Source organism: Pezoporus occidentalis, unplaced genomic scaffold, assembly GCF_034315485.1.
Source record: "Pezoporus occidentalis ecotype Australia unplaced genomic scaffold, CSIRO_AGI_Poc_V1 ctg35, whole genome shotgun sequence".
NCBI lineage: Eukaryota > Metazoa > Chordata > Aves > Psittaciformes > Psittacidae > Pezoporus > Pezoporus occidentalis.
This window is the reverse complement of record NW_026915483.1, coordinates 4,083,936-4,105,634: the sequence shown is the minus strand read 5'-3', so window position 1 is coordinate 4,105,634 and position 21,699 is coordinate 4,083,936. Positions and strand designations below refer to the sequence as shown.

Sequence of the window (21,699 nt, the reverse complement as noted above, 5' to 3'; positions counted from 1 at the left end):
GTTCTCTTTGAGAAAAAAAAACAGTTTTGTTGAGGGGTGGATGTGCATGAACCTGGTGCTATAAAAGAATACTGCTCAAGTTAGAAGATACATGCAGTTTGAATTCAGAATTACAAATGACAGTGAAACTCTTACGCTGTTACGGGTGTTGAGGTGTGAGGGGCTGGTTTATTTATAAGCGCACTGCAGTAATGGGATTAAAGACACTGTCACATTTAGGCCGATTTCCTGTATTCAAGCAGACCGCCGTCGGAGCCGGCAGTATCGGTGCAGGGGGTCACCCTTTGTCCTCCTCCCGCGGCTGGGCTCTTGTCCCCCGTTCCCCACCTGTAAACGAGGTGAGAAGCGGTCTGTCCGGTGGCGGACTGATCCCAGCACCCCCGTGTTGGTGCCTGTGACCCCTGCGGAGCTTGTCAAAGAAGCGAACGAGTAGAACCGTGAGCAAACTGCTGCGTGCTGGCAGCGCGGGAGCGGATCCCTGTGCCCGGCCGAGCGGGGATCCATAAACCCGCTTCCGAAGGCGGCGGGAAGGGGAGGCCGGGGTGGTCTCCGGGGAGCCGCCTCACACAATGGGGTGCGAGGAGGCTGCGCTTCCTGCTGAGCGGCGGCAGGAAAAGGCCTTTTCCTCCGCAGCCTGAGAACGCCGCTCCAGCGGCGGCTGCGCTTGATTTCCGGCAGCGGGAGGAAGGCAGCGCCGCTCCCCCCTTCAGGGCCAAGGCTCCGGGCAGGTGCCGCAGGGCCTGGCCGGGCTCCTCCCTCAGCGTTCCCACCGCCTCCAGGTGGGGCGGGCTCCGGCGGCAGCGCTCCGGGCGCGGTTGCGCCTTGCTGAGGGGGACGGGACAGGGGGACGGGACGGGGTGTGGCGGCACCGCCCGCCCGGCCCCGCTCCGCTGCCCGCGGGTGTGAAGGAGGGGCGGGAGCAGCCCTCTCACGGCGGGCGCTTTTCACCGCGGGGCCGGGCCGGGCCGTGCCTGCTCCCCCCCCTGACAGCAGCCGCGGCGGCATGAGGATTAAGGCCGTCGGCCAGCGGGTAACGGGAGGAGCGGCCGGTCCAATGGGCCGCGGGGCTCCCTGGGGCCAGCGGGGCTGAGCGGAGGTGAGCTGAGGTGCCCGCCGTGGGCTCAGGGCGGGGCGGGATGGGGCTCGCTATGGGCCCAGCACAGGGTCTGTCGCGGGCTGGGGGCCGGGTCCAAGACGGGTCTTAGTATCGTGGGACCAGCACCGGGTCCAGAGTGGGCCAGAGGCTGCGTCTGGTTCTGAGTGTTGGTGCCTGCCCCAAGCGACCCATCCCCAGCCAGGGCGCCGCGCTGGGTTTGAGCTGGGGATGGAGTGCGGTGGGACCCTCCCGAGATCCGCGCCCTGCCCGCGGTGCCTGCCGCGGGGAAAGAAAGGGGAGCAGAGTGCGTTCTTGCAGGGATCCGAGTACCCAGAGCGGTCAGAAAGGCTGCCCGGCTGTTAGAGAGTTGCTCTCCTTGCTATGAGCGTTTCTCAAGAAGCAGGACGTATTTAACTCGGCTTTCCTCACCCCCCACCAGGTTTCCGTACTTGGGAAATCTGAAGCAGTTCTCCTGGAACCAAACAGGTAAAACTACTTATGTTGTAGGAATATTGCTAAAGGCTTCAGTTGCAAGCAAGCATGCAAATTTTGACAAATTATAATGCCAGAAAAGGTTTTTTTTTAGGTATAGGCCATCCTTTTGTTTTCTCAGGAAGTTTTGATGGTTCAAAGGAGGGGTGTTTGATGAGAAGGTTGCATTACCAGAAAGGTACCTAGTCTGGTTTACAGTATATAGATATGTATATGCAAAATTAACTATAGTTAATTTAGTAACTTAGTATTCAAAGTTTCTTTAACATGATGTAAACTACTAAAAATGAGCACCCTGAAAGAGACTTAATTTTGACCATTTATTTGTGACCGCATAGTTTTCCTGCAGCTTATGATTAGTTTCTTCCAAAGTGGAGAATGTATTCTTTTTATACTTATTTTTAAACTAAAGTTCTTCCTCTTCTCACCCCTCCCCCCAGGACTTCTACATTTTCTTCCTGCTGGCTCGATATTATATGGTCTATACTTAGTTTCCACATTTGAACTCTCAGGATCCTGTGGGATTCAGCTAAAGTAAACACACCCATTTTAGTCTGACTGCCGGTTGCTAATAGCCCTCAATGACTAATGACTCAAAGATAATCCTGAGGTTGTACAATCTAGTCTCTTAGTGGAGGTTTTACTTTTGCTAGGAAAAAGAAATTGCCCCAGAAATACAAGTACGAATTCTTTGACTATATGGTTGAATATTGTCTTGTATGCTTGAAATATGCTATGATGCAGAAACATTAAGTGTCTTTTATGTTTATTTGTTTAATAAGTACAGAGCTCACAGGTTGCCATGTTCATGCTGCTTGTGTTTGGATTGCTACTGCAAGGAATTCTGGCTGAAAACCTTACTGAGTTCAAAAACGCTCCAGAAGAGCCATTATATAGCTACAGTGCTATCAACCTGCCAGATGAGCACATTCCCTACTTTCTGCACAATAACCAGCATATTGCTGGCATCTGTCAGCAGGACTCTCATTGCCCATATAAAGTAGGTTTGCTTTTTCTGTTTAATCAAATGTAATATTGGGGTGTTCTTTTCTTGGAGTCACAGCAGTTAAAAATGGGGATGAATTGGTTTCCTTGCCAGTTAGTCAGTTCCCCTGGGAACTGGGTTTTTGGAATAGTTGTACAGAGCTCTTCCTGCATCTCATGCTGTCATAAAACTGGATTTTCTATCTACTGGTTTGCAAGATTTGTATCCCCCTTCTTTTAATTGTCACAGAGCTGGAATGATGATCTTCATCTGAGTAACTCTTGTGCATGTGAAAGGTGTTTGAACTAAGAACTGTTAGTAATTTCTGGGCCTGTGATTTTCAGCATGCTGTAGTGCTTTTGCAGAAGAGCCAAGAGTATAGGCAAATCAGTGAAACACTGATTCAGTCTTACTCTGTGGTTGCATGTAATTCATTTACCTGAAGCAGGGACAGTGAACCTGAGGATCTGGACTACGTGTGGCCTGGGAGCACTTCTTGTGTCTCTCAGACTGGAGCTGCTTTGCAGAGTTAAGGGTCGGAGCTGTGCTCCCCTTCTCTGGCTTCCTACAGCACTGCAGAAGACCATGTCTACAGATTTGCTTAGGGAGCAATGGTACACACAAACTGGAGCTTGGAGCACTGTGCTTTGTGTAAGCTTAACTTTGTATCTGTCAGTGATGTGGACTCCTACCTGCTGGGTCAGGAAAGGTGTTTGTCCTGGGATAGACACGTTAAAGACAAGGATAATTTTGCTGTTCACATGTGTCCTCTTTGGAGCATGGCTGTGCATAAAGAATCTGAGTGTTCTTTCTGAAACTGAGAACAGACCAAACTGAAAGCCTTTTATGCAAGATTTATTAGCGAGAGGTAGTTTATAAGCTGACAACCAACTTAAGTCATTTTCCATTTTACTGTTGTGTAACCTGATTCACTCATTCTGTGTTACAGAAATACTTGAAGAAGCTAAAATCCTGCTGGGGTTATGAGAAATCTTGTAAGTCAGATCACAGGTTCAGTTACCCAGTGTGTGATTATGTTGAAACTGGATGGTAAGTTTCATTTTCAATGTATAAAAAACCCAGAGTGTAGCACCCACATTCAGATTAGCTGTGAAATGAGCATTACTGTGATGTTTAGAGTTTAAAGGATGATTCTTTGTGGATATGTGTGTGTACATACATGTGTGTTTATACGTAACAGATGTCTTTCAACATGGCATGAAAGATTTAACTTTCTAAGGAAGAAAATACCATTTGAAATGCTTCTTGCCACAATGTTTTCATTATTCTGATTTAGCCTTGAATTCAGATTCTGAAAATAACTGTGTATTTCCTTTCTTAGCTTTAAAAGCAGAGGGAAAAATGTTAAAAAACATTTTATACCCTTTTATGGGAGAGTAGCTTTAAATTGTCATTGATGTTTTCACTTACAGACAGCTGGTGAGTTGCTTCCTGTTTTGCATTTTACATGTCAATAAAGCAACTGGCTGGTTCTTCTGTTCCACTTTCAGCAGGAAAAATGTTATTTGTTAAAATTATTACTAGAACTGAGCAATGGACCTTGATTTTCTTTTTTTTTTTTTTTTTTTTTTCCCCCCTCTCTCCTTCATATATCAGGGCAAGTGACATTGAGACAGCCCAACAGATATTCTGGAAACAAGCTGACTTTGGTTACATTCAAGAGAGGCTCAATGAAATGAAAACCCATTGTAAGCCTGCAGCAACAGTAGGTATTTCTAATAGATGTGATACTTTTCACTTGATTTTACATGTAATTTTTGTCACTGACTAAATCCTCCTGCTGCTTTTCTTAACAGGGAGATTCATCTCTGACCTGTTCTCAGTACCTTCAGCATTGCAGAGCCACAAACTTGTACATTGACTTACGAACTGTAAAGAGGAGCCACGACAGGTCTCTGATTTGCTTTTGTTACAGTAAAACCAGGGGATGGCAGGGGAAGGGACTTCAGAATTTGTTTAGCAAAGTAGTGTGCTTGTTGCCATGGGCTTTACTGCTGATCAGAGACTTGTTGCTGAGCTCCTGTTGAGATCTACACCTCATGATTGCTATCTGCTGCTGCTATCAGCAGTGCAGGTTATTTAAAAACCTAAGCTCCCAGTTTTATGGAATGATGATGGGTGATTGAAATCCTCTCCTCTGATGGAAGAAAGAGAAACTTTTCTATGTCCTCAGTCACATCCTTTCTTGATCTTGACAGCGCTTATAGTTGGCAGTTTGTTTTCATGAAACCTGGTCTTGCACTTCACTCTTATGTTGTGAAGACATGGGTTGTGAAATCTGAGGTGAATTTCAGTGAGGAATTGTTGTTGAGAACAAACAACCCCCCCTCCCCTCAAACAACTAATGATGCTCCTGTAAGTAATCATGTAGAAATACCTAATTTACTCATTTTTGTATGTAAAAATGATTCCTAATACATTCTGGATAGATTAGTGCTGGTTTCTAAATTGATGTGTATAACTCAAAGGACACCACTGTCTTTATTTGGGAATTGTGGGATATATGCTAAAGAAAATACTGAGGTTTTAAATGTGTATGAAGCACTTAGCTGAATGGAGTATGTGGTTGAGATCGCAGAGCACTTGTAGCACTGTTGCACAAAAGCTAATAGACTTTTATTAATTGGCATTAGATTCAAAGAAGACTTTTTACAGAAGGGAGAAATTGGAGGTCACTGCACCCTTGACGTTAAGGCATTTTTGGCTGAAGGTCAACGCAAGAGCCCTCTGCAGTCTTGGTAAGAATCACTTGTCAAGGCTGCTTCCAAGTTCTCTTAGTAATTCTTTATTCTTTTTCATTGGTGTTAGCAGCTATGTGTAAGGGATTTCATGCTGAGGAAATGGTTGTTCCTTTCTAAGGTCAGTTTGAGTATTCATATTCGATACCTTGGGTAATTACATCTATGCAGAATGTTCTGAAATATGCTATGTGTAATTGTGTCTTGCCTAATTGACAGCAGCAAATGATCTGAAAATGTCTTTTAATTTGAAATTCAAACCTTCAGGTGTTTTCTGGACAAGATGCTGGTCCTATGCCTGATCTGCTTATAGGAGGAGGCAATTGTTTTGTTGTGAAATGTCTTGAAGTTTGCACTTGCGTCCTAGTTCACATGGTCTTTGATGACACTGGGGCCACAGCAGTGCCTGGTCTGGATATACATTCACGTGGTGCTCCTAAGGAGCCTGTGTTTGAAGTGTGAAATGGGCAACAGTCGACAGGCTGAGTAGGAAGTGCAGAGGGTCCTTTGTAGTAGGTGATGAAGTATCACAAGTTGAATGTTAGCACTTCAAAGCTGCATTGCCAGTTAATTGATGACACATGGAGGAGTTGAAGCCATTAAGGTCTATATAAGAATTCATTTTTATTCTTTTCTCATGTTGCTCATTTTTTTCCCCCTCTTTCTGCATTGTTGGTCAGTTTCAGTTAAGAATAGCGGCACCGGAGGAAAAGACTTTTCTTTTACCTGCTATTGTCATCTCAACTGCTCATCCTTGTTTAGATCCAGGAATAATAAATACTGCATCTACGTTCATTATTCTGACCAAAGCATGAAGATCTTGCTGAAGTGTCTTTGGCAATGCAGATCAAGTTGCTTATACCCACAGATCTTGGCTCTACGGCTCTTTGTTATATCTCTACTGCCTTGATTTGTAGATCAAAAACGCTGTTCACTCCTGAGATCAAGGGTGGTGTTTAACCTCTTGAAGCTTATAACCTGAAGAACCTTCCATTACAATTTCAAATCATTTTAATTGTCAGACTCTATCAGTTTTCAGCAGCCCTGTTAAATCAAATGGACTGGATGAACAGTTACTAAATCTTAGATGTACTTAGATGAAGTACATTTGCTTAAGTATGTTAATGACAAAGCATGTTCTATGTGATTAAATCTTTGTAGGTTTGCAGAACTCCAGACATTTACTGCATTAAACTTCAGGCCTCTAGAAGATGGGAAGTGTGACGTTGTTATTGAAAAGCCAACATACTTCATGAAATTAGATGCAGGTAATTGGTATCTTCATGCAGTAAAAATAGCCCATATCCATCTTGCCCATCTACATTATGCCTTTAAGTTCATTTGTAATATATTTTTATCTTTGAAAAATGGTGTGATTTTTTTAATTCCCTTTTTTTTCTGTAGTTCCATTGATGAACTTGAAAACTGAAATTTAGAATTTTTACATTTCCCCACAAATGAATAAAATAAAATTAAACAAAAGAGAAAAAGTTCATGCCACTTGTCTCACACATTCTCCTGGCTTTGTTTTGGCATTCTTTTACTTGATGTACAGAAGATTCTTTAGCATAGCCTTTGATTTAGGCAGTTAGGTTTTATACCATGGAACACAAGCATGGGTATATGTGTTTTGTTGTAAGTGTTCAGGAATTGAGGATTCTCTGTGTATTGAGTGTTCTGGAAGAGGAAGTGATATTCAGAGAGGAGCAGCACCTAAGCATCTTTAGGAGCCAGCCTTTTTGTTCATGCAGCATATTCTGCAGATATATGTTAATGAAAGAGGGTGTTCAGCATTTAGACATACAAACAAGCTGCTGTAGGTAAACTGTGGTTAAACTGGATAGCTGCCTGTGACACACTGCAGCTGTGAACTGCATTACCCCCCCTTTCCCTGCAAGCCAGTGTCTTATATTTTAAGCAAAGTTGCTGCAGGCCTCTGAGCAGTTACTGGGAAAGCGTTGCTGTGCTGGCAGTTTGTACCTTTGAGCAGGGTGGTCTAGGTGTGACTCGGGAGGCGATTGTGCTCAGCTCCGTTGTTTTAGGGGAGGCAGGGGACATTGCAGTGTGAGCAGTAAAGGCAGCTGATTCCTGTCATAGCAGCTCTTTTTGGTCAGAAGCTTAGAAACAGGGACTGTGTACACATGGTTCCAAACCTGAGATCTGGTCTTCACTACCAAGAAAACTGGACTATGTTACCTCCTCTGTTTCATGGTAGTTTTTATGCTCCATGGTCTTAAGGTATTAGCTTAAGAAACCAAGAATGAACGAGAATGCTCTGAGAAGAAAAACTGAGGAATTACTTGGGCTTTGGCTCATGTGTAAGTACAAGTTCTATCTTGTAGTCCTGCAGACAGAGCTTCCCTTAAGCCTAGTAAAGCAACACTAAGATCAGTGCCGAGGGGCTGTTTTTAATGTTTCCTGTATGTCTAACTAGCTATTGTTAAAGGAGAAGTTGCTTTCATATACTTCAGCAAGCAGCTGCAGACTGTAATGAGAAATAGCTTGTGAAACTATTTTTCTTATGCTGTTTTTTGCCACTCTTCTATTTCTCTGTACTTTTTAAAAACAGGTTTAAAAAGGTTTCTTACCTCTATTCCTTCCCTTTGGAAGTTTCCCTCTTTAGGGTGTATAAAAAGCATTCAGTCAGAAGCGAGGGAAAAGTAATATAAAATGCAGGACACTAATAAGGAACAAATGCATGAACCAGTTAAAAGTGGAGGGAGTAATGTGTATTTTGCTAACACTTCTTTCTTTTCCAGGTGTTAATATGTATCATCACTTCTGTGATTTCGTCAATCTTTATATCACACAGCATATCAATAATTCCTTCAGTACTGATGTCAACATAGTCATGTGGGACACCGTAAGTCATCTGTGGTTCTAATGTGTTTGCAATGGATTGTATTTCTGCTTTATAGAGACTGAAGATTTTAGTAGCCAGTCCTTAGCTTTCTTGTGGGCTTAGCCATGTGGAACTGGTAAGGTTTTGGATCCTGTTAATACAGGTGCATAAACAATACTTGGGGAACAGACTTTCCACAATAGATCATGTGCTGTTTGAACACTACTTCGTAGCTCATCTTTTGCTAGTACATAATTATGCCTTTTTTTTGGTGTGATCTCAAACATAACATGACCTGTATTCCCAGTACGTGGCTTTTGAACATTTCATGCTGTTTTCTGTACGCTTCTTTTCTCTGAGAGTTTTGAAGTAGATTTACTCAAAACTTTCTTCTGTATTTAAAAAGAAAAGCTGCCTGGCATCTTTCTGAATCAGTAATATGCAACCTGTAATGGAGAAAACAACCAAATTAAATCCTTGTATATATATATATTAAAACAGGGTATAATACTTAATTCCTTTAAATAGCCTTCTTGCAGTTGTTTCTCTCAATCACCTCTTAAGATGCCACGATGACATATAAAAGAAGTTTTTAAGTAGGGCTATTTCTGCTGTACTGCTGATATTAAACAGTCATGGTTTCAAACTAGTTTTATTGGCCAGTATTTAAGGTGTTAAACTAAATAACAAACTGGGGTTAAACTAAATAGCAAACTAGGCAACTTGAAATATGCCACATAACATGTGTAATAGGGACCAGAAATAGCACAATTCCAGACTATGGTATTGTCCCCCACCTGTCTTGTTCTCATAAAATCCTAGTTTTTTTTTTCTGAGTATTTACTGGTAGGACAACTAATATTCAGCAGAAAACTGCAGATATCCCCTGCTCACTATTTAATGAGAAACCCAGAAGAGACCCCCTTTTCTAATTGTCTTACATTTTGAAAGCTAAAATAAATGTACTTGCCAGAAAAGCAGGCTCTCTAGATGTTATGCAGGGACCTGTTAATCTGGCTCTGATACCTTTCTGAAAAAGTCAGATGTCAAATGCATTGTGAAGCAACTTTTGGTCTTGTAGCACACTGTTGAATCAAATAGCTCTTTCAAATGTAGCATTCAAAGTATATGTCACAATGCTCTATCATTTTAAGTCTTTTAACTCATCAGACTGCTTGAGTTCATTACCATGTACAACCAGATGATGGCACCAGCTAACTGCTGCTGAACTGTCCATGCTGATTGAAAGATGGTCTTGAGCTTATTAGTCATTCCCTCTTTTTCTTTATGTAATTAGATTTGGCCATACACATTTGAAATTAAGACTATGAATGATCGCAGGTGATCTTCCAGATTACAAGTAGAGACTTGATTTTCAAAGCTGAAAGTATTACTTTCCAACCTTACCTGCTCTCTTTAAAAATGCTTTTACAAACATTGCTCTCCTGCTCTTGCAGAGGCAGCCTGCAAGCCAACACCCAGTGGATTTCCTACTCATTTTCTGCTTTGTTTAACTCTGGCTAAACAAAGATTAGGTCTCTACTTCTAATCTGGAAGATCATCTGTGGTCATTTGTAGTCTTAATTTCAAATGCGTGTTTCCACCCAGCTTTCCACATAACTTTCCAAGTAGCCTGAACCAGCTCCAGAGTCAAAAGGAAGCTTTAAGTGAGAATCTGCACCAGGACTACCAAGGTGATACTTAATTGCATTCAAAGAACAAGATATGGTGACTCTTGGCCCTTGGGTGTGTAGGAAGTGTTACAAACTTGAAGGCAAGAGCCCCTACTGCTGGGCCAGTGTTGTAGGAAGTAGATGGTTCTTAAAAGACCTTTGCTGCAGAGGGGGAATTTTTATACTGCCCTGTAGAGAAACTTCTCAGTAGCTTGTCAGAGTAATGCAAAACAGTTTCCTGGCCATTTCTTACATCAAATCTGTTAATTTCCTTCAATTTGTGATCCATATACAATATGCAAGTGACAGTCCCAAAACAGAGGCAAAGGTGAAATAGGCTCATTGTGACTTTTGACTTCAAACATTACTGCAGCACTTGAATTCCCAGGTGTTTTTTTCAGTCTCGGGAGTTGAGGTTCATGCCTTTTACCATCCCTATGTGGCTGTTAATTGAAATTTAACTTGTGTTCTGTTGTGTCTGAGGAAAGTAGCAGGTACTTCTTGTTCCCAACTCAAATTCTAATCCACTGCTTGAAAACTTGTCTAGATTGCTAATTTATAAAAGAATTTTATTAAGAATTAACTACCTGACAGGTAATTAGAGTTAACTACCATTGTAAATGCAGGGTTTGGTGTTCTGTAATGTCTGTTCTGTGCTAAGCTGTCTCTGGTCCCATGGTGGTGACTAGGTATAATAACTGTGTATTAAAACTTGTATACAGAACTTGTAAATCATGAAGAGTGTTTTCATGTGCATTTATATATTAATTATGCCCTTATGTTTTTTCCCTTTTTTCCTAGAGCTCATATGGCTATGGTGACCTGTTCAGTGAGACTTGGAAGGCATTTACTAACTATGAAATAATACACTTGAAAACCTTTGACTCTAAAAGGGTATGGAATTTTAATTTTGTTTTCATTCAGTCATTAGGTAGCAAATAGGACAGCTTCTCAAGCTGCTTGTGGATATGGGAGTTTCAGAAAAAAGCATTAATACCTTTCATTTAATACCTTTCATTAAAGTAACCATTCATTCAGAGCTCATTTTAGTCTCCTAAAGCCTGCCTTAAACTCTTTACTCTCTAACTGGTTTTCTTTATTTCATTCATGTTTGTTCTGTCTTGGGGTGTTTTTTTTCACCTCTTCCCACACTTATATCCTAAGTGAGGGCTCTTTTGGGATCAGGATTGTCTTTGTTCTATTCATTTGCACAATCGAGGAAGTGAAGGTGCTCTTGACAGAAGCATGTAATTGCTATCTCATTATAAGCAGTGATCCCACTGAATGAGCCTGGAATGTGCCAGCGGAAGGTAGCAGTGCAGTGTAACTTCTTGTGATCTTCCTTCGCAGGTATGCTTTAAAGAAGCAGTCTTCTCATTACTGCCTCGAATGCGATATGGCTTGTTTTATAACACACCACTGGTGAGTCTTTTTTATCTCTCCACTGTGTTAACTAGGTGCATGTGTGACAGTATAAAATCTGAGCTAATGAATCCCTCAAGTATCTAGCTGAGTTACTATGCCATGTACTGCATTGAAGGTCTGTGCAGCTCCAAATGAGATGCTCTTCCCTAAAGATTAGAATTTTGAAGTTATGTTAGCTGGTTGATAGTAACTGCTTGTATGCAATGTCCTGTGTCACAGCTCATGAGATGTGTTATTATTCCTCTTTAATGGGTGGGCACTGTGAACTTACTGGTATTTTTGCAGAGCACAAGAGCTTGCACAGTGACAGATTTTCCTGAGAGTATTAGCTTATGCATTCAGGCTCTAACACTGTAGAGAGAGTTGTGCTTTTTCCTAAATGGAAGTCTCACTTGCGTTACAATGAATAGTGCCATGTTTAGCCAGTGCATGATACTGTTGTTTTTTTTTTTTCACAAGAATGGCGAAAGACTGGTCACAAAGAGGTTTTTCTTAGCAAAATAAAATTTTGCATTAACAATTGCTTTTTTTAAATTTCAGATCTCTGGCTGTCATGGTACGGGGCTGTTTAGAGCATTTTCTCAGCATGTGTTACACAGATTAAATATCACACAAGAAGGACCCAAGGTATGGTGACTAAATAATAAAGTTGTAACATGGAGCTGATGGCTTTTACCAGAGAAATGGCATTAGCAAGTTGGACCCAGTGGGGAAATAAGAGCATATTGTGAACTTCTTGTCCTTTCCCGTGATGCTTGTGATTTTTTTTCCAGTATGTCAATCTGTTCTGTGAAGGCCTTCAGCAAACACTTGTGTATGTTTGTGAAAGTTGCCTTCGTGTCTTATTTACATAGGACAGACTTTAGAACATCCTCCTTCCAACCCTGGGATCTCTTCCCAGTCTCTATTCTCTGGTCCCAAGGCCTTTGTGTCCTTCCTAGTTATGCAAGATGTGTGGCACATGGTCTCTTCTGGGGCAGACTGACAAGGTGCTGTCCTTGCAGTCCAGCAAGAGGGGATCCCACTGAGCAATGCAGTGAGCTTGTTCTTCATAGAATCATAGAATAGTTAGGGTTGGAAAGGACCTTAAGATCATCTAGGTCCAGCCCCTCTGCCATGGGCAGGGACACCTCACACTAAACCATGCCACGCAAGGCCTCGTCCAGCCTGGCCTTGAACACTGTCAGGGATGGAGCATTCACACCTCCCTGGGCAACCCATTCCAGTGTCTCACCAATCCTTGTAGGTACTGCTGAGCTTGGATCAGAGGAGGCAGTGGTTGAATCTAGTCCTGACCCTTGTCCAGTACCATCTCTCTGTCCATCTCTCTTGCACCCACTGTTAGTCTCTGCAAATTGTTGCAATGGCTTCATTGGTAGATACAGCAGTTCTGAGCTTCTAGAAGTGTTTGCTAGAGAGTAGCCTATGTATTATCGCTGAGGGGCACACATTCAAAGCACTGCACAGGCATTTAGTTATGCTTCTCCTGCTGATGATAATGGGAGTCATGCAGTTAAATCTCTTTATTTCACTTGGAACACTTACCCCTATGAGTCCAATTAATTTAAAGAGGAAAAAGGAGGAACTGTTACAGAAGTAAAATATTTTTTCCCAAAGATCGTGTGCACAAGCCATCTTAAAAGCTGCTTCCCTACTTTAAAAAAACTTCTGTATAATGAGTAATACAAAGGCTCTTTTGTACTGAATAAAACAAATCTTTCAGAAGATGTTTTATTCTTTGTTAATAGTCAGACTTTTGCAAAGTTTTTGACACTTGACATCTGTTGGAAAATACGATGTGAATTTTAAGGTGGTTACATCATCTGTTACATGGAGAAGGGACATGTTATGTTGCTCAAATAACTACCAGAAGTAAATATGGAAGTGTTTGGAGTCTGCCTCATAGCAGTACACTGAAGCTCCTTTCTTTTTAGGATGGGAAAATCCGAGTCACAATACTTGCACGCAGCACAGATTACCGGAAAATCTTAAACCAGAATGAGGTGGGGTCCCTTTTATTTTTAAAACATTTATCAGAAGTTGTATTTTGCTCATTGAATTGATTTTTTCTTTTTTCTAGGGGTGTAGCCAAGACATCTGTCTGCTGACAAATCTTAGGCAAATATGTTCAGTGCTAATATTAATTTCTTCTACTATGTCTTCTAGCAAGTCTCTGTTTCTGTATACAAGACACCGAACCTTGCTGCCCTTTTTTAAGTATCCAATAGAAGGCTACAGATGTAATACTAAAAGCATTTCCCTTTAACAAACAGGCACTGCAGAGCTGCTGATAAAATTAAATTATTTCACTTTCAGACTATCTCGTGTATTTATAGCATCCCCAGTACTGACGACTCTAACAAAAACCTTTGTTATGCTTGCAGATTAAAATGCAGAAGCTATTGTATCTGAGTATGTGCATTCAAAACTTAATGAAATTTCATATTGATTCATGTTTTTGAATCATACAACTTAGTGGGCTTGTGGTGTAGCTTCTCTTATGGTAAAATGATAAAATCTAATGTTTTCATACCTGTCTTCATTCTTAGCTGTTAGTGCCTGACAAAAACGAATTGGGACTATCATTCCCCACTGTATGGGGGGAGAAATTGAGGCCTGTTTGATGCAATAGCTCAGTGGTAGAACAGGCAGCGTGCAAATGGCTAGATGTGTGCCTTATCTGCTTGACTGTCCACAGTGCTACATGTATTGTGTTTTCTGGTGATAAGCACATGACAGAAAGGGAGACGTTAGTCCTACCTTTACTACACTATACTTGACTCTTTCTCTCTCTACTGCTGGCTATGGATTGGAGATTTACAGAAAGCCATTTTAGGTTGGAAAGCCTGGCTCTAACCTGGTTTCACTTCTCATGTGTACGAGTCTGACCTAGTAAGGTATTTTTGAAAATCCTTCTTAGCTACCAATTTGCTTCTTTAGGTATTGGAATATATTTTGGAAATCCAAGCACATCTTCCCACTGCTCCTCCTAGTCTGAGTGGTTTAGGATTGGGTCTTGGAGCATGTAAAGCTCAACAGAAGCTCTCTGTGAGAGTGCAGGATATCTGCATCTGCTCTCCAGGGGTTGCTCTGTCAAGAATAACTTGTGTATCTTAGGTGGGAAGGCGCAAGAGGAGGGGAACTTCTACTTTATGTGGCAGTGACAGTATGTTCTGTCTCGCTCCTTTTCATTCCCTGCTGGGCAGGAGGAGTGTATAAGATAGTCAGGAGTGCAGGGGAGGAGTTCATTGAAGATCACCAAATCATTGTCTTTTTGTTCTCTTCCTTAGCTTGTGAATGCTTTGAAAACAGTATCAACGCTGGAGGTCAAAGTGGTAGACTACAAATACAAGTACGTAAGTTGACAGAACAACCTAGTGTGATCTCATGCTGCCTATTGCTGAGGAAAGCTGTTTGCAGGCAAAGCTGTATGTGCCCCAGTGTCTAACCTGTTAAAAATCCAAGAACTGGAAAGAAAGGAAGAATGTCATTCAGGGAGTGGTGGGTGAACTAGTTAAACACTCCCATCCTGTGATGCACTGCTTAGGAATGAGTCTCTAGGGTTTGTAGGCTCAGGTTAAAGCTACTATGTGATGAACAAGTTTGAAATCACTTTTCTTCTTGTTTCCTCCCCTCTCCCCAAACCAGCTGTGTTCCCATCACTCTGAATTTGCTAATGCCCTGCAGTAACTATGGGTCCAACAGGGATTTCTCTTGTATGAAGGCAGTGTTTTATATTATATGACTGTTAGTTTGGTAATGAATAATAACTGAGCTTATTTGCTGCTGTAGTAGCCCCTGAAAACACCACTTGAGGTCAGTTTGTGATGGTCAGTGCAGTAGGCACTGTGTCAGCAAGAAATGGCTTGAAGAAAAAGTTTCCAAGTGATGTATGCCTGTGCCAAATGACAGCAGCTCCCACTCAATGATGCTGTCATGGGTCATGCAGGAGGCATGAGAAACTAAAGCAGCACTGAGAGATGGGTGTTTTGACCAAAGCACTGACAATGTGAAGGAGTCAAGAGTTGCCTCCAATTCCCCTGTCAATGAAGGCACTTGAGCACTATAATAAGAAAAGGGGTGGACACCACTGAGAAGCCATCTAGGCCATCCTACTTGAAAGCTTGGCCAAGTAGTACTTCCACAGCTCCCATGCTTGTCAAACTGTGTGTAGTACCCTTCGGTATTGCAGATTTCCACAGCTCTCCTGTGGCATCACTGTCATGGTTAGAAGGGTTTCCCTGATGTCTGCCCTTGTAGCAGTTTAAGTAGCTAAGAACCGTGTTGTTTAAGCCAGTTTCTTTCTACTGTCTTCCAAATAGTCAGGGGACATTATTCTCTTCCTTTTCAATGTATGAACTGTTCATACCCAAATGAAGCATGTTGTAATTTCCCTTTGCTGTTGTCAGTCTCTCTTAACAATCAAGTGTCTTTAGTCCATTTCCTTGTGCACTCAGGGAACTTGTGAAGTTTTGAAACATGCCTGCATTTGTTTTAATTCTGTGCTGAGTTTTTGTCTGGATGCAGCATTTATGATTCTTGGTATTGTTCCTTGAAAAATCAGTTCTATCTTTCAGCATTCCCTTAAGTTAATTTTGTTCTTTCTGCATGTCACTGACTCTTGCTGAGATGGGCAGGCGTGCCGGGTCACCATCTTTGTTGTGTTGTCTGCAGGGAACTTGAATTTTCAGAGCAGTTGAGGATTACCCACAACTCTGATATATTCATTGGGATGCATGGAGCTGGACTTACCCATTTGCTGTTTCTACCAGACTGGGCTGTTGTTTTTGAACTGTAAGTTTGTTTCTCTCTTTCCCCCCTATTACACAACTGCTTATGTCTGTTCTTAAGTGTTAATGAAGCACTCTTCCTTGCCTGTATTTGACTATCAGTGCTTGCCTTACGTGCTCATCCAGACTTCATTTTTGGCAGCCTCCTCTTCTGGGGATTGAAAGTGAGGAAGCTTTGATTACAAAGTATAGTGTAACTATATCATACAGGTTTAGTCTGTTATTCCTTAAGATGCTGTGGTATAAATACAGTGCAGCCTGGTCAACAATCGTGGAGGTTAAATGGCAAAAAGCAAGAAAGCCTCAGTGGTCAGATCCTGCCCAGTGAGTGTGAAATATAATAGTATTTTGGTGACCCAGGTAAAACTGATTGCATGAGGTACATGCCCAAGGCATTACAGATCCCACTGAGGGTTATTTATATGCTCCTTTCTGTGCTCAGGACGTGAGCACCAGCTTGCTGGCCAAGCTCAGCTGTGTGTCATTCTCTTTTACCTAAACTTCTCTAGTAGCTTCATTTTTAAATGTACTTTGTTATAATTTGTGGATATTAACAGGCATTCCACTTCTATAGAACGAAACAAAAATAGAGGATATTTGTCGTAAGAGCACTGAATTACCTGTCCTGGGAAATTCTGCTTGAAGCCCCTTGTTTTCAGCAGAGCAGAAACTGTCCATGGCTTCAGTGCCTTAGAACTGGACAACAAATATTTTGGCTTGCAGGTTTTTTTCCTGTTCCACCCTGGTAAACTTCAGCACAATCTCTGTAGATAAATATGATTTTTTTTATGCCTGTCCCTAGATACAACTGTGAAGATGAACGTTGTTACCTGGATTTGGCAAGGCTGAGAGGCATTCACTACATCACTTGGCGAAAAAGGAATAAAGTATTTCCACAAGATCAGGTAATGATGGCCACTGCTGAAGGGTGGCATGCTGTAACTTGAAGCATTTAACATTTAGCTTCCTTCACCTATCTACGTTACAATGTTTGAAATATGGTTTTCATTCTTTACACCAAATTAACTTCCCTGTTGTGATTAAGAGATCATTTATATTAATGGCTGAGGGAAGAAGAGAAATGAAATGAATTGGCCATTAATTCAAGCCATCCACAGCATCTCTGTTAACACAGTTACTTTGCTGACTCTTTTGCCTCAGCAGATAAGAAATAATAAATTAAAATGGCAGATGCTCAAGTATTTTCTTGCTTTTTTAATGGAAGATGTTTTTTCCTATCTAAAAGGCCTTATTTCATTTTCCAGGGACACCACCCAACACTGGGAGAGCATCCAAAATTTACGAACTACTCCTTTGATGTGGAAGAATTTATGTACTTGGTGCTTCTGGCTGCAAATCATGTTTCACAGCATTCCAAGTGGCCGTTTAGGGTAAAACATGATGAACTCTGAATTAGGTTTCTGACTGAAATACTATTTTTAAATAATGCTCCATAAAGCTATTGTAACAACATAAAGCAAAATGCTGGTGTGAAACGTGTAAACCTCTGCGAGGGAAATAGCCTGTTATTAGTCCAACCACTTCTTAGCACCATAGCTTACCTTTATAATCCCTCTCTTTACTTCGGGGAGGTTTTTCTATGTAAACTATTTTTCAGAACTCTTTTTTGGGTTTTTTTTGCTCTGTATTTTTTCATTCCAAATTCTAAAATACTTGTCGTTGTATAAAGATTTGTCCATCCATTTCATATAAGGTTTTCTGGGGTAGATACTGATGTTGTAATGATTTATGCCTACCATTATGTGACAAAATGCTAGAGGATGGATAGTTACATAGAGATGGAGGGACTAAACTGAAAGACCAAGCTATAACTTCGTTGCAGTTTTTATTCTGGTCTCTCAGTATAGTCTCTGCGGGCATGAAATAGGCCTGTCAGGCTCCTCAGTTCATCTTTTTTAAGAAGCTAGATGTTTTTATACTATAGGTCTGTACCTGTAAGTAAAAATCAGAATAGGAATTACATTTCCCAGTGTGTCATTTGCAGCTGAGTTACATGACATAGTTGTTCCAGGCTGGTTTGTTGGTTCCTTTCTATCACCATCCATGTCCTTGCTGTGCTTGCCCCTGTGTTGTTTCTAGCTTTGAAGATCTTCTTTTGTAAAATAGTGGTTGTAAGAATGAAGTGGTTAAGTAAGCTTTAACTTTTGTTGTTTGATTCAACAGACACTGAAGAATTTTATTTCAAGTTTTGAAACAGTTTCAGCTTAGAAAGCAGTCCTATGTTTGTGCATTTAAGTATAAACTTTGACTCTTCTCCCTGTAGTTTTAAATGCTAAAATGTAAGAGGCCTCCTCAGTAGGTTTATTCAGTCTCCTATCTCAAAGCAAGTACGTCTTTTCTAAAGTGAATACTTAAAACTTCGGGTGTTTCCTACTTCATCACATAAAACAGCACTCTGCAATGGAAAACCTGAGCAAATTGGAGTAAAACGTGAGTCTTTTTGAAGATCCTAAAGGGAATCAACTTCTGTATTTTCATGACAAATGATAAGATGTAGAGGGTGTCTTTCAGCTGCAGATGGAAGGAAATGAAGTCATGAGGAACCTTGTTCCTAGAGTCATTAAAAGCCTGATCTGTCAATATTCTTGTTTTCTCAGAATGGTGAAGAGTCAATCTAGGAAACTTTTGAAAACGCTTCCAAAGCCAGTAGCATAGTTCACATGGTTCATAGTTTAGAGTGAAGGAAATACTAAGCCAAAGCCAAGTTCTTTGTGAAATTCCCCCAGAGTTAACATGCTTCTGCTAGAGGGGGCAGAAAAAAAGGGACTAGTGCTGTTGTTTTAAGTGGGGCCAGAAGGATGTGTAGAATCATGTTCAGTGAGACAAAACAGAGTTCTGTGTTACGGATTTTTTTTGGGAATGTATTCCTGTGATAGGCTTGCAATATAATGATACAGTCTCAGTGGCTTGAAGCAGAGCATATCTTTGTATGCAAAAGCAAGATAGTTACTGTAAATGTAAACATTTCACTGGTGTAATTGTAGATATAATTGACTTCCATTCTCCAGCAGTCACAGGCAGTTTCACAGAGTGTAGGTATATTTGCTGACCTGCCTATACTGGTAAAGCTCGAGTTACTATAAGTGTAATTCATACAGATTTCTCACAACCCTAAGCAGTGCATAGGAGAAGTTAGGTATAGCTGATACACAAGATATTCTAAGGTATTTGGTGCAATTCTTAGTGTAGTGCATTGTTTTACTGACGAATAAAACTGTTTAAAGAACCATAGAAGCAAAATTGCACTTCTTGACATGGGAAAAAAAGAAAGCCCTTGAAATACAGTTTCCTGTATTTGTGTGTGTGTGTGTTTGGGGTTGCTTTTTTTACCTTGTGGGATTTTGAAAGAAAAAATGTATAAAACTGAAATCAGTGAAATGTCTGAGTTTGAATGAAACCAATTCAAAATAAAGAAGACATTTGACTATGAACTGTGCACAGATATTTGATAACTTTTTAAAATAAAAAGCCTTTATTTAAGACACAAGTGTAAAACTTTGTCAGGTTTTAGAGGCAAACATTTGAAACACTGTTATTGCATAGAGTTATGTGTCTGCTTTTCCCTGCTGTGACAGGCTGGTGTTCTGAGGTCCAAACTGATACTCAGGTTTATTTACCTGGGAGTCTCTCGGAGATAACTCTTTCATCTTGCACTGCTTTGCCGGCTTTGTTTTCAGGCATTTTAAGACTGGGTTGTGAAAACCTTTGTGTACATTCAACTTCCTGTGCTGCAGGTGATGCTGCTGAAGCCAGTGTGTGGATGCAGGCATGTGCTTGGATCTGTACAGAAGCAGCTAATGAAGAGATTCTCTTTCAAGTGGTATTAGGACTCACTAGAGCAACTGGTCAAACATATGCCTGAAAGTGCTAAGGAGAGGCTGTGGGGACTTAATCCAAGGGTGAAATATTCTGCCAACATTCAACACTTTCAGCAATTTGAGTGCAGCGTCAACAGTTGATGGCCAACATACTCCAGCCTTTATGGCTTAACATTATTGGGATGAAAATACTATTTTGGTTGATTAGCTTTACAAATAGTCACAAAATTATCTTGGCAGCAGCAGGAGGTTTGGTTGGATTAATGGGATTTTGCCAATAAATCCTGAGGGACGGTTTGTGTAACAGCAAAGATCTGGCTTGTGACTTTCGTAAAGAGGGTCTGAGCCTGGAAATTGGAATTTGAAGGATCCAGGAGACTTTTGGGCCACTTGTTCTTTAGGCAGGGTATAGCTCTGGATTGCGTTTTCCTAACAGACCATAGGCATCTTCTTCCTTGCTACTTTTGTTTTGTGTTGTTTTTTCTTTGTCTCTCCAGTTCACTTAAGTTTAGAGTCTGTGTTTAACTGGCACATTGTCATCGACGTGAGGAATTTAGTAGGGCTTAATGAACGTCGCCAATCCCGAATGCTTAGAGGATTGCCTGTGTTTCATGTACAGTGTAACCTGAGAGCTGAATTTGAAATAAACCTTAATTTATGGAAGCACACAGTGTCGTTCCTTTTTACATCAGAAGTCTTCGAGATGTATTTTCAGTTTTCACTTTGTGAAGTTCTGTGGAAGTTGGGTGAGTGTGAGAAATGGCTTGTGGTGGGGAGGTGGAAAATCAGGGTTATTAATCTGAACGGCACAACTATAAATATTAAGGCAATATATTTTTAAAAGCAATTAAATAATAATGAAGTGGTTTAATTCTTGCTGTTAATCTTACCACTTGTACCATTACAGAGATAACTCAAGGTTTAGAATGTCTCTTAATATTTTACTTTATTTTTTTAAGGACAGAAACTGAAGGGAATGTTCTTCTTGAGAGCTTTTCATCTGCTCAGAAGGGTAAAATGCGACGGGATAATTTTCTTTGATTTCAGCACTGAATAATTGTTTCAATTTGCAGTGTTTGCCTTGAAGTTGAGCTCTTACTTCCACCCCTTTGAACATGGGTTTCTCGTATTTTTTAGTATATACTACTAAATACTCTTCTGGCTTTGGCCCTGAAAATCCAGGGGAGGTTGGCTCTTCCTTTTACATTTATCAACTCTCATCACCCCTCTCACATTGTAGTTCCTCGCCTGTCAGTGTGGGCATGAGGGATGCAAAGCCTGCAGCTACTGAAGTAACAACCTCCTAGTCTGAATGGGTGTTGCTCCATCAGGACTGCATGGATAAGCTGATGCAAGGGCTCTCCAACTCGCTTTGGCCAAAGTCAGCTGCCTTAGCAGAAGCCTGCACTTCAGACTGTTGGCCACAGACTTATCTCATCTGTTATGTGAGGGATGGTTGTCTGAGCTGCTCCTCTGGTGTGCAGTAGCTGGGAGCAGGCAGACAGACAGGTCTTGGTGGCTGGGGTCATGTTTGCATGAAACAAGAGTTAGAAAAAATGACTGTGCCAGTCTTGGTGAGGTCTAAGCCCCTTCTGTGTTGGTAGTGATGAGCACTTTATGGTGGGGGTATCTCAGTGCAGCTGACCAAAGCGCTTTGTGGAGCTAGGGAGGGAGATGCGCAGAGGGAATGAAGAGGGGTGAAGAGGAGAAAGGAGAAATGAGTACGTGTAAAGGCTGTGGAGGGGTAAAATGGGCAGTGTCATTCCCAAGGCTGGGGCTCAGAAGACCTCATGAACAC

General features: G+C 41.4%; 1 protein-coding gene across 5 annotated transcripts; it reads left to right on the top strand.

The window, feature by feature from the left end:
* Positions 1-409: 409 nt before the first annotated feature.
* Positions 410-20,564, top strand: EOGT (EGF domain specific O-linked N-acetylglucosamine transferase). 5 transcript variants are annotated; one of them, XM_062630295.1, is made up of 17 exons: positions 410-779; positions 1,536-1,582; positions 2,376-2,588; positions 3,523-3,623; positions 4,191-4,299; positions 4,391-4,485; positions 5,228-5,332; positions 6,494-6,600; positions 8,092-8,195; positions 10,649-10,741; positions 11,198-11,269; positions 11,813-11,899; positions 13,207-13,275; positions 14,563-14,624; positions 15,947-16,066; positions 16,865-16,967; positions 17,328-20,564. In XM_062630295.1, exons 3-17 carry the CDS (start codon positions 2,391-2,393, stop codon positions 17,472-17,474), a joined length of 1,572 nt encoding a protein of 523 aa, XP_062486279.1. In that variant the 5' UTR covers positions 410-779; positions 1,536-1,582; positions 2,376-2,390; the 3' UTR covers positions 17,475-20,564. The 5 variants fall into 5 exon arrangements, with proteins under 5 accessions (XP_062486279.1, XP_062486278.1, XP_062486275.1 ...); XM_062630294.1 differs by lacking the exon at positions 410-779 and adding an exon at positions 873-1,096; XM_062630291.1 differs by lacking the exon at positions 410-779 and adding an exon at positions 873-1,096 and having other exon boundaries at positions 2,371-2,588.
* The last annotated feature ends 1,135 nt before the right edge of the window (positions 20,565-21,699 follow it).

Bases quoted from the DNA above. Each gene is read 5' to 3' on its own strand.
- EOGT (XM_062630295.1), top strand. From the start codon at position 2,391: ATGTTCATGCTGCTTGTGTTTGGATTGCTACTGCAAGGAATTCTGGCT. The intron at 10,742-11,197 runs GTATGGAATTTT...CTTCCTTCGCAG, and splicing joins AAACCTTTGACTCTAAAAGG to GTATGCTTTAAAGAAGCAGT. The intron at 11,270-11,812 runs GTGAGTCTTTTT...TTTAAATTTCAG, and splicing joins TGTTTTATAACACACCACTG to ATCTCTGGCTGTCATGGTAC.